Here is a 15,731-nt window from a genome sequence, read left to right on the forward strand (position 1 = left end):
CTTGCAAACGCTTGTGAGACAGTCAGGTTTCATTGCATCAAGGAAGGACATCTGTCTATGAGCACAGGTCCTGTTTCCTGTGTCACATTACCACAGTCTACAGAGAGCCTCAGCAGCTTCACTTCGAGTCTAATGGAATCTGTAGCTCTGATCGCCGTCATCCTGGCTCTACTCACAGGTGAGACTTTTTTTTTTTTTTAATCAAACTTACAACAGGGAAACTAATCGTGGATTCATAACTTCTACAGCTCTGTCTTGTAATGTAAAGGTACTTTCAGGAAGTATAACATTGACCCAAAGGCAGTTAGAGCAGGAGGAACTGCCCAAGAGTGAATAAGAGTAACCCATTCTACTGCTTGATCAAGGTTTTCTCATGAAAACATAAAATGATTATATACTGTATTATTGCATGCTGTACTTAATTGAATTCATTTGTTGTTTTCTCTAATGAAACTATTCAAAATGTATTAAAATAGTATTAAAAATATTTACAAATATTTTTAAAAATTCAGAGTTAATGATTAACTTCATGTTATTTGCTGTGCTTTAAACGTATTGTAACCCAATGGGTGCTGTAGTGGTCAGTGGTCACATCTGTGTTTTGATTTCCCTGATGATCATTAATTCATGCTACAGTTCCCCTGGGTACCACAGAATGATTATTAATTATTGAATGATTTTAAATGCAAAATGAATTATTTTCAGTATGAAGTCAATATTTCACAACTAAGCTACCAATGGAAAAAATAATGCAAAAAAGTTCATAGCCGTTCCCTTTATAACAGGTTTTACTGAATGTTTTGGGATCAGCCAGTGAGGAGAGAAGCTGAAATTGCCTCTATCATTAAGGTGAACATATAACGATGAAATAATGATTTTCTTGCAGGATGCTGTGCTGGGCAGAATGTACTTCCACCAGGACCTGTGAATGGAGCAGTAGGAGGGAATGTGACATTCACCACAACCATTGATCCCTCAACATCAACGCAGTTTATTGTAATAACCTGGACTTTCAGAAATGCCTCTGCATCTGTAACTGTAATCACCTCTACCCCTGGTGGTGAAGTTCCAGGACCTGGGTATGAAGGCAGAGTCAGTGTGAACAGGACCACTGGTTCTCTGGAGCTCAGGCAGCTGACAGTGGGAGATACTGGGGAATACTCTGTGCAGTTGACACCAGATGGAGATGCACCACTGAATGGAGAGACAACACTGGGAGTATATGGTGAGTGTCCAGTATGCCAGGTATTTATAGAAGGTACTGTATGTGGTCAGATAACATTGCTTGTTTATTTTGGTCTACATGTGTTTTTACATCATTTAACACTTTGTGTGTACATGCATTGCATCATACAATTATATCTATCACATCTATTGAACAATACACATATATTTGAGCTATTATAATTTTTTTTTACATTATTGCCAATTTAAGTGGCAAGCTGTTTGGAAACTACAAAAGTGTTTTAAAATGGTAAAACACAAAATTTACACTTTGAGAGTGTGTAGCTGAAAAAAACTGCAAAGACAAAATATAACTACACATATAGATATTGACCTGCTGGCACACTAAATTAAAACAAATTACAAAAAAACACATCCACCTATATAGTTGAGTTGCCTTTACACACAACAGGAAAGTCCTGATACAAAAGAAATCTACTTTGTATAGATATTGTGAGGACATAATATGCCTATACCACCTCCACGACAAACATTGTCACCAATGTCCTCTGTCATACTGCATTATTTCAAATGCAGGAAACAACAAATTTGAAAAAGCTGATTTTTCTTTTGTTTGTAAGCTTGTAACCTAATGTTTTGCATAATGTATTTGGTGGAATATATGCATCAGATTGACAGATCGGTCAGAGTATCAGACTTTAGTGAGACACAGCATAGTCCTCATTTTTTTCCTCACTTCCTCTTCCTGTATTGTCCAATGCTGAGCAGTTCGGTTGTGAGTGAGGTCCCTCACGGTTGTCTTCATTTCACAGTTTGGATTAAAAATTATGCATTAATATTCATGTTTAGCATGGTTTAAAAGACTTTGGCATGGCCTGACTTTTAAAATTGTGTTTACAATTTCTGGGTGCTCAGGGGCTATGTCAGAGGATTTAAAGTCAAATTATGTTTGGAGGTTGCAGCTTTCATATTAACAGAGTGACCCAGACTTAGACAAATTGACACATACCAGGATACAGAGTATATTTTAGACTAGAGGTTGTCTTTTATTTTACTTAATATGCAAATATTTCACCAAACAGTTTGAAGTTTCACATACAATATTTATGTGGCATTGAGTCATTTGGAACTGTGAGTAATGAGTGTGAATGTCTGAGGTAACAGACTTTTCAGTGTCTGTAACTCTGCCCTTTCTCCTCTCTCTGTAGAGATCATATCTGGTGCCACCATCACAGGCCCCACAGCACCACTGATAGCAGGTATCAGCTCTGCCAACCTGAGCTGCCAGGCAACCGCTGGCACCATCACCTCCAGACAGTGGCTGAAGGATGGTCAACCACTGTCTCCTAGCAACAGAACCACCATCTCAGAGGACAACAGTTTTGTGTCCATTGACCCTGTGGAAGGCAGTGATAATGGAGAATACCAATGCACACTCATCAACCCTGTGAGCGATGACACTGCCAGCTACAACCTGATCGTCAACTGTGAGTAGAGGACTGTGTATCATAGGTTTATTATATTATATTATAATAATACATTGTATATATATTATTAGTCTGAAATGTGGTTTGCACATTTTAAAGTTATTGAGGAAACATATATTATCAAGTGGCCATCTTAATAGTACACCATAGTAAAGATGTGATACAAATTGTAGTGGTCAATACTGACTCACAGTCCCAATCCATATTCTCACAGCTGTCATCACCCTGAGTCACCAGCTGCTTCATCACAGACCCAGTGTCACTCACACCTCTGTCAGCCTCCTGGGCCCTGCAGAGTGTACATCTCTAACAGACTGTGCTGTGTGTTACAGACGGACCACAGGATGTTGTCATACAGGGAGAACGTGAGGTAGAAGTTGGTCAGAGGGTGGAGCTGAAATGTTCTGCTTTATCGATACCTCCTGCAACATTCACCTGGACAGTCAACGGGACAGAGACGGATGTGAAGACAGCTGAATATACCATAGAGAAAGCCACCCATGGCAACAGTGGGGATTACATCTGTGTGGCCAGCAATGCAGTGACTGAATCAACTCAGGCTTCTCCTGTCCACGTTTTGGCTGTTTATGGTGAGAATGCCCACAACTTTTTTTGCGATGCACCATGCAGCAAAGCATTTTTCAGTGTAACATGTTATAATAAGAGCGTTGCACTGCTTGTGTAGTCCTGCAGTGTACAGAGAGGCAACCTGTGAGGAAACTGACCGTCCCGTCCCGTCAGGGTCGCTCCTCTCGGACACGATCCCTGGCTGTGCTTGTCCCTCAGTGGTGGGATGAACTCCCCACGGGGGTTAGGATGATAGAATCAGTGGCCTTCCGACCTTCCGACACAGACTGAAGACCCACCTCTTCAGACTGCATCTCGGTTCCACCTCAGTCCCCAGCACCTTCTACCTCTAGTATTTGATGTGTTGTATTGCGATATATTTTGGATTCTAGCAACTGATGTATGGTGGTATATTTGGCGTCTATTGCTTAGTCAGATTGCACAAGTTGACTTGTGGTAGAGCTTGAATAGTGTTAAGCTCACACTCTTTGGTCTGGGAGTGCTGTTAGCCTGGTCTGACACTGATGCTTGTGTTCTATTGTACTGGAAGTTGCTCTGGATAAAAGCGTCTGCAACATGCATGAAATGCAGTTTAATGTAATGTTCTGTGCTATAGAGGTATTATTAAAATGTAATGACTAGACTGCACTTTTCGTTTGATTTCCATAATTTTACAGTACGTGGTGGCACAGTTTTTGAATGATGTTTTATTTATATTAAAATGAATTTTACCAGTGTAAAAATGCGTATTGGAGGTGTTGCAAATCATTGTGATACAGCAACACAGATATCGTACCTATAGTGCAGAGAACTGCGCAGATGAATCTCACAGTACATTTTCATTTGCTGTTGAGATTAGTGGTATTATATCATAATGTAGTACTCCCCTTGGAAAAACTGTGGTAATACAGCATTTGTACTGTAATTAACTGCATTGTTGGCCATTGTATAGTGTTGTACTAACCGGTATTGTGTGGCTATGTCCTGTGTCTCTACAGTGCCTGTCCAGGGTCTCTCCATCGGAGCAATCGCTGGGCTTGTGTGTGGTGTCCTTGGGTGTTTATGTGCTGCTGTAGTCATTATCATTGTGAGGAAAAAGAAGTAAGTACAATGGGTCTCTGATTTTCCTATCCTATTCTAGGGCTTTCTTTTCTGCTAGTACAATTACCTTTCCTGTTCTGCCTTTGGCATTATTATTATTATTATTAGTAGTAGTAGTAGTAGTAGTAGTAGTAGTAGTAGTGGTAGTAGTAGAAGTATTAGTGTTAATATTAGTATTAGTATTATTACCAGTGTAGTTACGCAGAGGATTCAAATTGGAGCTTTAATATTTGCTGCCATTTGCACATACGCAGCTTCCTTATTGGCGCTGGCCTTTTGCAACCCGTAAGCCTTCCTGCATGTCACAGCACTTCCTTTTCAGAAAAGTTGTGAAAGACTCACCCACACAGCATGCTCCAACTGTAAAGACAAGCCTCAGGTATTCCATTTCCCTGTAATAAAACTGCAGACACAGTAAAGAGAACAATAATGTATAGTGCGCAGTAATGTATAGCAATGCTTCTGTTACCCCAGAAGATTCATTAAAAAAAATCAGCACCAATGGTGGTTTGCTATGGAGGGTGACAGTAATTAAAGTTGCACGGGACTTTGTGTGTTAGAAACACAGTGTATGTCTCCGTCACTTGCATAACTTTTGTTTCTCTATCTCCGTCTCTGGTGGTAATATGTGTCTCTATTCTATGTGTTTCTGCATCAGTGATGTAGAATGTATTGTTTTTCAATAATAAAGTGTATCTCCAATAGTGATGCATAGTAGTATATTGTAATATTAATGTAGTAATATAATAATATTGTGTGTGTCAGTTGGTGATGTGAGGTGTCTGTGTTTCTGCAGGAGGGAAACCCCCCCCAGGAACGGTGAGTTGATTTGGTCTGTGAGTGGGTGCACCCTAATTTGAGGGTCTGCAGTTACATTAATCTGACAAATGGGGAATCGTCCTCTCTCTATCTGTTGCTCTGGTTTTGTGTTTCAGATGTGTCTGCCGTGTATGAAAACACTGTGGACCTGAGTCCGCCTGTTGTGTATGGAAACCTTCCTGGGGTGAGAGCTTGTGCTGTCCGCTTTGTAATTTTGCATTTCTGTTATTTGTGGTCATCATTATATTTGGGCTCAATAAACCATATCATTTTTCTCATCCAGTTCCAGAAGCCAGGTGATCAACCAACTCCAGAAGACTCAGACCACACCTACACTGTAAGAAACTCTTCACCTCACACCCAGTAGCAACTGGAGAACACGTGACCTTGTACAGCCACTGAACTTTCAGCCATCTTCTTCTATGTCTTTTTGTCTGTTCAGGGATTGACATTCAAGGATACCGCCACTTACAGCACTTTGCACAGGTCAGTTCATAGAAAACATTGAAACAGTTTCCCACAATTCAATCAAAGGTTTCCTGAAGTATTGCTTCATGGTTCTGTATTTTTGATAAATGCTCTGAAAGTCATATAACCTGTCTCTTTCTCTTTTTCTCCATCTCCAAATATCTCCCCTACTGCCCATGTCTCTCTCCGTGTTCCCATCTTGTCCTATTCCTTCTTGTACTTTCTGTTTCTCAGTTGCTGATGAACATAAGGAGTAGCGTCCCTGTAAATTATTCAATAAACTATGTGAAATCCATCTGCACAATGATAATTAGCACAAAGAGATATGAGCTACTGTGTGTGCGTCTTGTGTGTGTGTGTGTGTGTGTGTCTGGATGTGTCAGCAATGCATTCTACATTCTCGATATGTCTGCAATGCATTCATTTTCTGTCATTTTGCATTTAAAAATAATCAGAATTCCAATAATGCCAATAATTTAGAAGGGCTTATGTGGTTCATAGTTGCTTTTGGATCGCATTGGAGAACATTTCTGGAATCGTCAATAATAAAAGTATTTTTTGTTTCTAAATTCTTCAATGCTTTTTTTCTTAAATGTATATATGATCATACATATATATGATTCTGGGTTGTTATTTAGAAAAATTAATTCGTCTCCAGTATTCTTAAGAATAAATTTAAAAAACAGATGCACTTGAGGTGAGTTTTATCTATTAAGCCCCAATAAACCATGAAGTCCCATGTGATTAACATTGAAGTCAAGGGGATTTCATGGTTGAAAGGGTTTTTGGTTAAGGTGTTGCTCAAGTGGACTAAAATTTTGTTCAGCATCACCTTAGCAGTCTAGAAAATCTAGAAATGCTGCCTCTAGTGATGCAAAGTGGAAGCACACTTGAACAATCCTTGCTAATCCTTGTCAGACAGGGAGGCAACAGAGGAAATGTGGTTATGCTGTCTCCCTCACAAAACATGCAACTGAAACAGGAAGGAGGTCCCCTTTGGATCTGCATGTACGCGTGCACGTGTGTGGGATCTCAGCCAGGCATTGGGGTCAGGGTCTTGGGGATGAAAACTTGGGGAAACTGTGTAACTATGCAGTGTTGGCAAACCTAAGCCAAGAGTGTTTCCACAACCAGCAGGGGGAGCACTACGAGTGGTTTGCATGCAGTGTGTTTTTCAGGCATTCTTACCTGTAGAGGGCATCACAGGGGCCAGGGTGAGATCCAGGGGAGTGTTTCCAAAAGGCCACATTGGGACGGAAAGTAGGGCATCAGTCTTCCTGATCCTGTATTTATCGCAGTGAACTATGGTCAGAGTGCCCTGTGTTCCTGCGTTTGCTGTGCCCTTGCATTCTTGGTAGGTTGAGTGTACAAACCTGCAGAGGACACATGTAACATGTGAATTACCGGCGTTGTTGAAATGTCATTGGATTCATTATCAGCCAAAATAAAAGTCTTTAGTCCTTTAGTACTGTCCTGAATGTACTGTGCTGTACTGTACTATACTGTACTGAATGTGGCAGTTCTGAGTTGTATTCAAAGTGCAATTGAAGGAAGTCAATTTCAGCACAAGTTTTGACATCATGAAACATTTTGAGTCAATTCTCTCAACAAATGAGCTTAGTGGATTAAAATACTTCACCTGCTGAAAATGACACCTTTGAACTGACCTGAACTGACAGTCAGAATCAGAATCGGACTTTATTAGCCAAGCTTGCTTCTACGGATGCAAGAAACTTGACTCCGGTTTCGGTGTCTCTCGTAGTACTTTCATACAACGTCAAAGTGACAACAACAAATACCAAACAACCGTAGCGATACAACAAACAACATTGTGGGTTATAATATCACACTATGAACTGAATGGAACTGCGTATTATTACAGTGTTTTCTATATGAGGCTTTGCCTTATTCATTTGGTAATACTGTTAACATGAATCCTGTACAGACAAAAACACATACTTTCTTTCTCTTTCCATCCTTGGCCATGACCTTTGCATGTCTCCCTGTTAGATCAAGTCTACTTCCTCATTATGTGATTAATTATTACTGGCATTATCACAAATGGTGTGCAAACATTTGCAGTTTTGTAAATATGAAGCTTACTTTCAAGGGCATTTACAGTAACTTTCTCAATGTCCCATAGCGCTGTACCATAAATGAAAATCTATTCACTTTCTTTCTTCAAATGCACTGCCAACATTTAATTTCTTTCTATGAAAATGTAATCAAAAGGGTTTATATGACATGTATAATTCCTGAAGGGCTGTTAAGAAGTTACAAAGGTTAGCACTGATTACCATGGAAGAGGAAGTTCCATATTTCTACCTTTAAGCATTTGCCACACCTGCGTGAGCAGTTTCACGCAGAGTCTGACACTGAGTGGCTCTTTGTGTGTAATGGAGAGCGTAGCAGTGACAGCCGTCACCCTGGCCCTAATCACAGGTGAGATTTTCGTGTTTATGCTTCCCCAATTTTCACAGCTCTCAGTATAAGAATAAAATTGAAACGGACAATCAAAATGTAAAACCATATAAACAGTGCATGCTAGCTTGTAGTAAGTTTGCACTTTATATCATTCTATGTATCAATTTTCTGGTGTTTCAAATCTGTTAAAACATGACTGTTGTCTATTGCATGGATGTCACTTTTGTTTTGTCCTCAAACTTACAAGGAAGTAGGTAAACTATCATTTCTAAAGTTAATTATAACTTAATTGTATGTGTAGCACTCTTGTTCTGAAAATTAAGGAGCTATTTTATTACCCCACTGTTATTGTAAGCATTGTAATTGAATTCATAGTGATCACTCATCAGTGCTCATTCTGACTGGCAGATTGATCAGGCTGAGAAAAAAAAACTGCAAAAAAACTGATTTGGTGTTATGTAACTGATATCAATAGTTTAAAATAGAAACGTATACAGTATAAATTAACATGCTTTTAAAATCACTCCACAATTACAATACTGTGGCCTACAACTTTCTTTAAGAGATTATTCCCTGTTGTACTAAAAGATTTTGATCTCCACTGGAAGAGGCCTGTACAAATGTCTCCCACACACTTCAGTGGTAATGACATCAACTTCTGTTGTGTACTTGAACACTAAGCCAACTGAATCTCAAACTCAGATTTTATTGGACTCTAATTTAGTCAGTGATTGAAAGGCCCAGCTAACATATATCTGTGACTGACTTTACTTTGCATGTCTAAGTATAACCTAAACCTTTGGGGGGGGGGGTGCTTAAAGGAAGCTTAGAGGGAAAGGTTGAGACCTTCATCTCTTCACAAATGATTGTTGCAGCACTGGAGACTGTGACTAGCCACAAGTCTGTGTTTCACATGTTTAAATTGAGAACATCCAGGAAAATCCTTTTTTTTAACTTTAGATTTTCATACTTTGTAAGCAGCTGAATGTCCAATGAAATGAATCTTTCTCTGAATGGATTTGTGACACTGCTGCACTGGCATAATGGGTGGTTGTGAATGGCGCACTCTGTATAAAATGAGAGGGTTCTGACAGAGATTGAATTTGATTTCATTTTTCAGTGATTTGATTAACTTGTGTAATCATCCTCCAGGATGCTGTGCTGGGCAGAATGTACTCCCACCAGGACCTGTGAATGGAGCAGTAGGAGGGAATGTGACGTTCAACACAACCATTGATCCTTCAACAGCACCGCAGTTTATTGCAATAATCTGGACTTTCAAAAATGGCCCTGTATCTGTAAATGTAATCACCTCTAGCCCTGGTGGTGAAGTTCCAGGACCTGGGTATGAAGGCAGAATCAGTGTGAACAATATCACTGGTTCTCTGGAGCTCAGGCAGCTGACGCTGGGAGATGCTGGGGAATACACTGTGAACCTGACTGCAAATGGAGCTGAAGACCTTTTTGGAGAGACTGCACTGAGAGTATACGGTGACTATAACATTATGCTCTAAGTTATGATGACCCAAAGACGAAGGACAGATTCATGGCTTTTCGCCAAAGGTCAATAACTGAGTTAGCCTCACTAGGGCCACAGTGAAGAATGTAACAGTGAATGGTGGCAATAACTTTACAGATGAACTGTGCTTGTTCCACATATTAATCTGCAGAGCAGTGGGTGATTGCTGACTGACGAACAGAAGAACACCCTCACTCAAGACCTGTACAGAAAAATGAACGGATTCATTTTTGCAGCACTCACCCCATGCCTTATGATTGATTATGATTATGACATTGTGAAAATGTCTACCAGTCAGCCAGTTTTACAGAGTATCTAGATCCAGGCAAAATCACACGGGTTTGCTAACATCAGTACAACCTGAGAATTTCTTCAGAAATGGTGTTGAAACAAAGAGGTAGCATCATTCTGTTGCTGAGCTTCTGTGTTGACATTCTGTCTCTATTTGACAACATCCACTTTGACCAAGTAGTATTTAGTAGGCATAGTAGTAGGCATTTATGATTTCATGATCATTTACTGCTCCACCAATAAGTGGGACTTGGCTCACACAGAATGTTTAATGTATTTTGAATTAATTCTTTTTTGCTGTTATTAAGATTACATTCTACATTCAATCAAATCTCACATGACTGATGCCTTATGGGTTTTATACCTGGGTACAGACTTCCATTTTATTAAAATGATTTAAGTAGTATGCATTTCTTTTGCCACGGATGGCAAGCAAATTATTTCATATCAAATCTCAAATCATTTTCAGCATTGGTGCAAGTATAGTATGCCAATACAGCGAAAACCAAATTTTAGGATTTTCTCCCTGTGTGTGAATGTGGATCCATGTCTTTTTGTAACAATGTCTTTTGCTGTGTCCAAAACCACTGTGGTGTGTTATTGATATGGAACTGTATGTAATCATTGTGAGTGTCTGAGGTAACTGACTTTTCAGTGTCTGTAACTCTGCCCTTTCTCCTCTCTCTGTAGAGAGGATATCTGGTGCCACCATCACAGGCCCCACAGCAGCACTAACAGCAGGTAACAGCTCTGCCAACCTGAGCTGCCAGGCAACCGCTGGCACCATCTCCTCCAGACAGTGGCTGAAGGATGGTCAACCACTGTCTCCTAGCAACAGAATCACCATCTCAGGGGACAAAAGCTCTGTGTCCATTAACCCTGTAGAAGGCAGTGATAATGGAGAATACCAATGCACACTCATCAACCCTGTGAGCACTGAAACTGTCAGCTACGCCCTGACCGTCATCTGTGAGTAGAGGTCTTCCTTATCTTACCTTACGTATTCTTACAAGGGTTCATGCTTATCTAATACACACTGAGACTGTGTGAACATTTTATAGCCAGGTGGTCCTAACAAAGCACAGCGAGCGCTGACTGACCAGAAAAACATGCCCTCCAGAGCTATCACCAGCCTCAATATTTCATTCTATCAGGGCACTCCGCCTCTGGTCGGCCCACCACCCTCTGCAGTGCTGACCCCTCCCATCTGCTGAGCTCCTCACTATCTTCAAGGCACAGCTCTTCCACACTCACATGAACACCTAAAACACTACCACCTAAAGCACTTTCTCATGTCTAAGTCTTTGTTTTCCTTAAAAATAAAAAAAAGAATAAAAAAACTCAAGTCTACAGTTTCATGCGCTTGTATCTCTGCTAGCTAACTTGTACCTTGTCTGGTCAACTTTTGAAACTTGGTCATGCGGCACCTCTAATATTGTTGATTCATTATGTGACTGTTGTGTCGTGCTCCGCCCTCACTTCTAAGCAGGCTCGGCGCCAGGAGAAAATACAGAGGGGTGCAAGTGCAACCCAGGGGGGTGCACAAAAAGTCATGAATACCATGTAGACATCGGAACACAAGGAGACCCGGGGGGGTGTGCTGAAGTCCCTCTAGGGCTGCAGTGCAATCCTAAGCACCCCCACAGCGCCACGCCTGCCAAATGAATAAATGTGAATGTGAACGCTCAGCCCAGACGGCACCGAGGGCGTAAGGCTCTGCTGTGTGTTGCAGACGGACCACTGGATGCGGTCATCCTGGGAGAGGACACGGCAGCGGTCGGCTCGACCGTCGTGCTGTACTGCTCGGCTCCCTCGGTTCCGCCGCCGGCCTTCGCCTGGGAGGTGAACGGGACACAGACGGGCGTGAGGACCGCCGTGTATGTCATAGAGATGAGCAACGACACGGACAGCGGGACGTACGCCTGCCTGGCCACCAATGACGTGACGGGACTCAGTGCCTCTGCTCGCCACGAACTGACAGTTAAAGGTGAAATGCAGAAACGTATCCTGTAGGGGAGTGTGGGTGTGCACGCATGTGTGAGTGCATGTATGTATGTGCAAGTACAGTATCTCTTTTCCAAGGGTTATTTGTCTGTAGGCTACTTATATTGTTGTGGCAATAGTGTTTATGAATGCCTGGGCAATACGTATAAAAGTGTTACAGTTATCGTATTGAATCCTGTAGTGTAAGTGTTACATGTGCGCTCAACCAAACCAACAAACAGAAATCAAGAAACGGTTCAGACAAGAAGATGTCAATTAGCCCAATATTCTGCTTATTCAGGAGTATACTGATATTGTGTTATGCGATTTTGACTAATAATACTGTGCGCGTGTGTGTGTGTGTGTGTGTGTGTGCGTATGTGTGTGTGTGTGTGTGTGTTACAGTGGAAGCCCCAAGCTGTCCCACACCCCCTCTGACTCCAGCAGAGGCTGCAGGGGTCACCATTGGGGCGATAGCAGGAGTGGCCATCTTGGTTCTGGCTGTGTATTTTGGCATAAGACACTTTCGGTGAGGTTGCTTTGAGAACATATGGGGTGATGCAGCATGGTGGTCTGGGCTGTAGGAGCTCCGCCTGTAGGTGATAGGTGCAAACCCCAGGGGCCAGTGGTTTTTTTGTTTGTTTGTTTGTTTGTTTGTTTTTTTCCCTGTGAAACTGCTCCATGAAATACCAGCCTATTGTACTGTATGTAAAATGCCTTAAGAGCATGTCGAAGGGGATGATGACATGCCCCGAGAAAGTAAGATAAAGTAAGCATTTTAGACAGGATAAGAAATTGCAAAACTATTTTTATTTCCTCTGTGTGACCACACATCTCTTTTTTGTGTGCTTTGTTTTGTGTGTTGTGTAGGATCAAGTCTCATGGCTCTGGACAAGAAAGTGCTGGAAATAGTATGTCTGATTTTTATCTTGTCTTCCTACTTGCCTTCTATTGCCATTTTCACAAATGGACTTCTCTTGCTGCATTTTATTCAGTATATTATACTTGTCTGAAGGTAACTTTCAAACATTATGAACACTGACGCTATTCCACACACAAGTAACAAACACTATTGATGGTCGTGATCAGAAGCATTTAAGCCAGGGATGTTTGCAATACAGAAAAATGATTTCTGAGACATAGTGAGTAATTGGTGAGACATTTCCATCTCCATATACAATTGTATTATATGTGCAATAACAGATCTATGATCTTGCCACAAATGTCATCCCAGCTCTGTTTTTGGATAAGGATGTAAATGTTCTTTAACATTTAAATTTATACAGGAAGTGAATGCCTCCCATATTGACTGCCAGTATAGTCTGGACTGTCTAGAAAAGAGAAAATAGTAATGAGAAATAGAAATGAGCTGAATCCAGCATTACTACATGAATACAGAATCATTAGTGTGAGCACTGTGAAATAGTGTGAAATTTTTTTACAGAGGAGTCAAGTGGAAGATGGACACAGGTTTGCAGATTAAAGCTTTGCTATTTCACCACAGACACAGAAAGAGCAAGGGTCCAGGGGAGAGAGGGGTCCAGTGGCAAGCCATCCCCTAAGGTGCACCAAAAACTCTCCAAAGACATCCAGCCTGAAGGCAGTGAACACATGAGTGCTAACAGGCCTGGCCAAAGTAAGGGCATGCCACCCGCTCACATGAATACATAGGACACGCAGTCAGAGTATAAAACGCTGCCTTCACATTTTTCTGGTGATCGCTCCGTCCAGCGTTTTCTCCCGAGTGAACTAACTGTCTTTGTCTTCTAGGATCACATATTCATGTGTATGAAAACATAAGACGCCAAAATCTACCTCCACCGCTACCTCCAAGAGTAAGTCTATGCGCACTGTTCACGCAGTGTTTGTATGTGTTTGTGCATTAGCAGGGATACTGCGGTCATGTATGCAGACATTCTCATTTGCTGAGCACTGACTTATATTTATGGTCCAGCAGACCCCCGCGGTGCCCAGTCCTGTCAGCACCTACATTGTAAGAAATCATTCCTTTCCAATCCAGTTTAATGTGTCTGAGCACTCTGAATCAGTTCCTCACCAGAAATGCGGTTTCGATTGCTGGTCTGTTGAAAAGGATTGATAGCCCTGGCTATTTCCCCCACATATTTTCTCCGTCTAATTGTAACTTTCTGCCTCTGTTGGGACAGGACATGGATATCCAGGACTCCACTTACGACAAGCAGATAAAGGTCAGCTAGCAATTACAGTAGATTTCCCCACCCTTTCAAGACTGAGCAAGCTGAACGCAGCATGACTAAATTGTCAGCATTACAAAAATCTTTTTCCCATATAAGCGGAGTTCAGTTGCATTTCCTTCCCTTTTTTATGTTCACAGTGACTGAAGGTATTGAAGACACAGCAGCTGACAGACCATGCAGTTGTACTTGCTCAGCGCCAAAAAGCTTGACAACTATGACAGCGCGGCCAACATAAGACTGAATGTTTGAATGTTTACACTTGCGTAGTATGAAACACGGAAAGATGTGTGTGCGTGTCTGCCTGCATTCATTTGTGAGTCTAGTGGTTCATAGCCTCAGCCATATGAACAAGTTGCAATCATTTTCAAGTTGTACTGTATATAGTGTCTGGTGAAAATTGTATATATCGTTAGGAAGACGGCTTTAAAATGGGCATTCTATGCCTTTTACATACTAAATAACATTTTTAGAACAACAGGAAGAAATTGTTTACAGATATTGAAAATAGTGTAATCAGATTCCATGTGGAAGTATTATAATTTTAAAAAGAAGCAGGCATAAAAATCAAACCACAATGTGTATGGTTTGTAAAGCTCACCCGAATCTGATTGAAATATATGCTTTAAGGGGTAGAGAGATGACCAGGGAGAAACAACTGTGTCTGTTAAATAAAATTTTGCTGCTTAAGTCTTGGTTGTCATTATTTGATTAGCTAAAGTATGAGGAAATAAAAGTCACACATTAAATATGACATTTCCTTGTTGAGTTCCAGAGACCCTTTAAGATGAGTCAGTAACATCTCTGACATGCAGGTCTGAAGCCACAGATACTGTGGTCGACCGGTCAGCTCGTCCATAATCCAGGATATTGCTTGGGCATCCACCCGCATGATCGCCAGTTTGTTCCCCAGCAGGGAAAGCTGGGTATTGCACAGGAGAAATCAAAGAACATGATTCTCACTGTGCTGCCTGGCCGATCCAGGTGAGCACAGGAGCGATGAAGCAAGTAGACGGTGGCATCCTCCACACCCACCTTTGTTTGGTGGGCAAACTGCAGGAGGTCTAGGGATGCCCTCGCCTTGGGCCGCAGGAGAGTCAGAACCAGTCTTTCCAGTGTCTTCATAATGTAGGAGGTCAGAGCCACCAGTCTGTAGTCATTGGCGTTGCTGGGGTGCGTCTCCTTTTGTGCAGGAACCAGGCAGGATGTCTTCCACATCACAGGGACTCTCTTAAGGCTGAGGCTCAGGTTTAATAAGTGCTGGTAAACTCCACGCAGCTGGCAGGCACAGGCTTTGAGTACCCTCGGTCCGACACCATCGGGACCCACAGCCTTACCCGGCTGGAGTCTGCTCAGCTCTCTCCTCACCTGCTCTGCTGTGAGGGTCAGGGAGAGGGAAGAAAAAAGGGCAGGGCAGGAGGGTTGAGAGAAAGAGTCATCAGAGGGGCAGGGGGGAGGGCGAACTGGAGCAGCCTCATCAAACCTGTTGAAAACTGGGTGAAGGTGGGAAGGGTACAGGCCAAGGTGACGTGGTTGAAGTCAGATATTGCTGTGACAGCACTCAGGTGTCGCATCTGTAATATCGCAATGACTGAATGGATGACATCACTTGCGTATGAGGTGTTCGTTGACGGTGGAATGTAAAAACCACTGCGATAGCATGGGAGAATTCTC

The 15,731-nt window shown here is 41.8% G+C and overlaps 1 protein-coding gene and 1 long non-coding RNA gene across 2 annotated transcripts; both read left to right on the forward strand.

Moving 5' to 3' along the window:
* The first annotated feature begins 132 nt into the window (after positions 1–132).
* Positions 133–11,874, forward strand: LOC118784404 (carcinoembryonic antigen-related cell adhesion molecule 1-like). The gene is made up of 5 exons (XM_036538637.1): positions 133–178; positions 2,394–2,672; positions 3,005–3,262; positions 10,552–10,830; positions 11,594–11,874. Exons 1-5 carry the CDS (start codon positions 133–135, stop codon positions 11,872–11,874), a joined length of 1,143 nt encoding a protein of 380 aa, XP_036394530.1.
* LOC118784241 lies at positions 5,149–5,681 on the forward strand. Its single transcript, XR_005005239.1, has 4 exons — positions 5,149–5,159; positions 5,276–5,343; positions 5,443–5,496; positions 5,602–5,681. It is a non-coding gene; the product is annotated as an uncharacterized LOC118784241 (long non-coding RNA).
* Positions 11,875–15,731: the final 3,857 nt, after the last annotated feature.

This window comes from Megalops cyprinoides, chromosome 10 (genome assembly GCF_013368585.1).
Source record: "Megalops cyprinoides isolate fMegCyp1 chromosome 10, fMegCyp1.pri, whole genome shotgun sequence".
NCBI classification, from domain to species: domain Eukaryota; kingdom Metazoa; phylum Chordata; class Actinopteri; order Elopiformes; family Megalopidae; genus Megalops; species Megalops cyprinoides.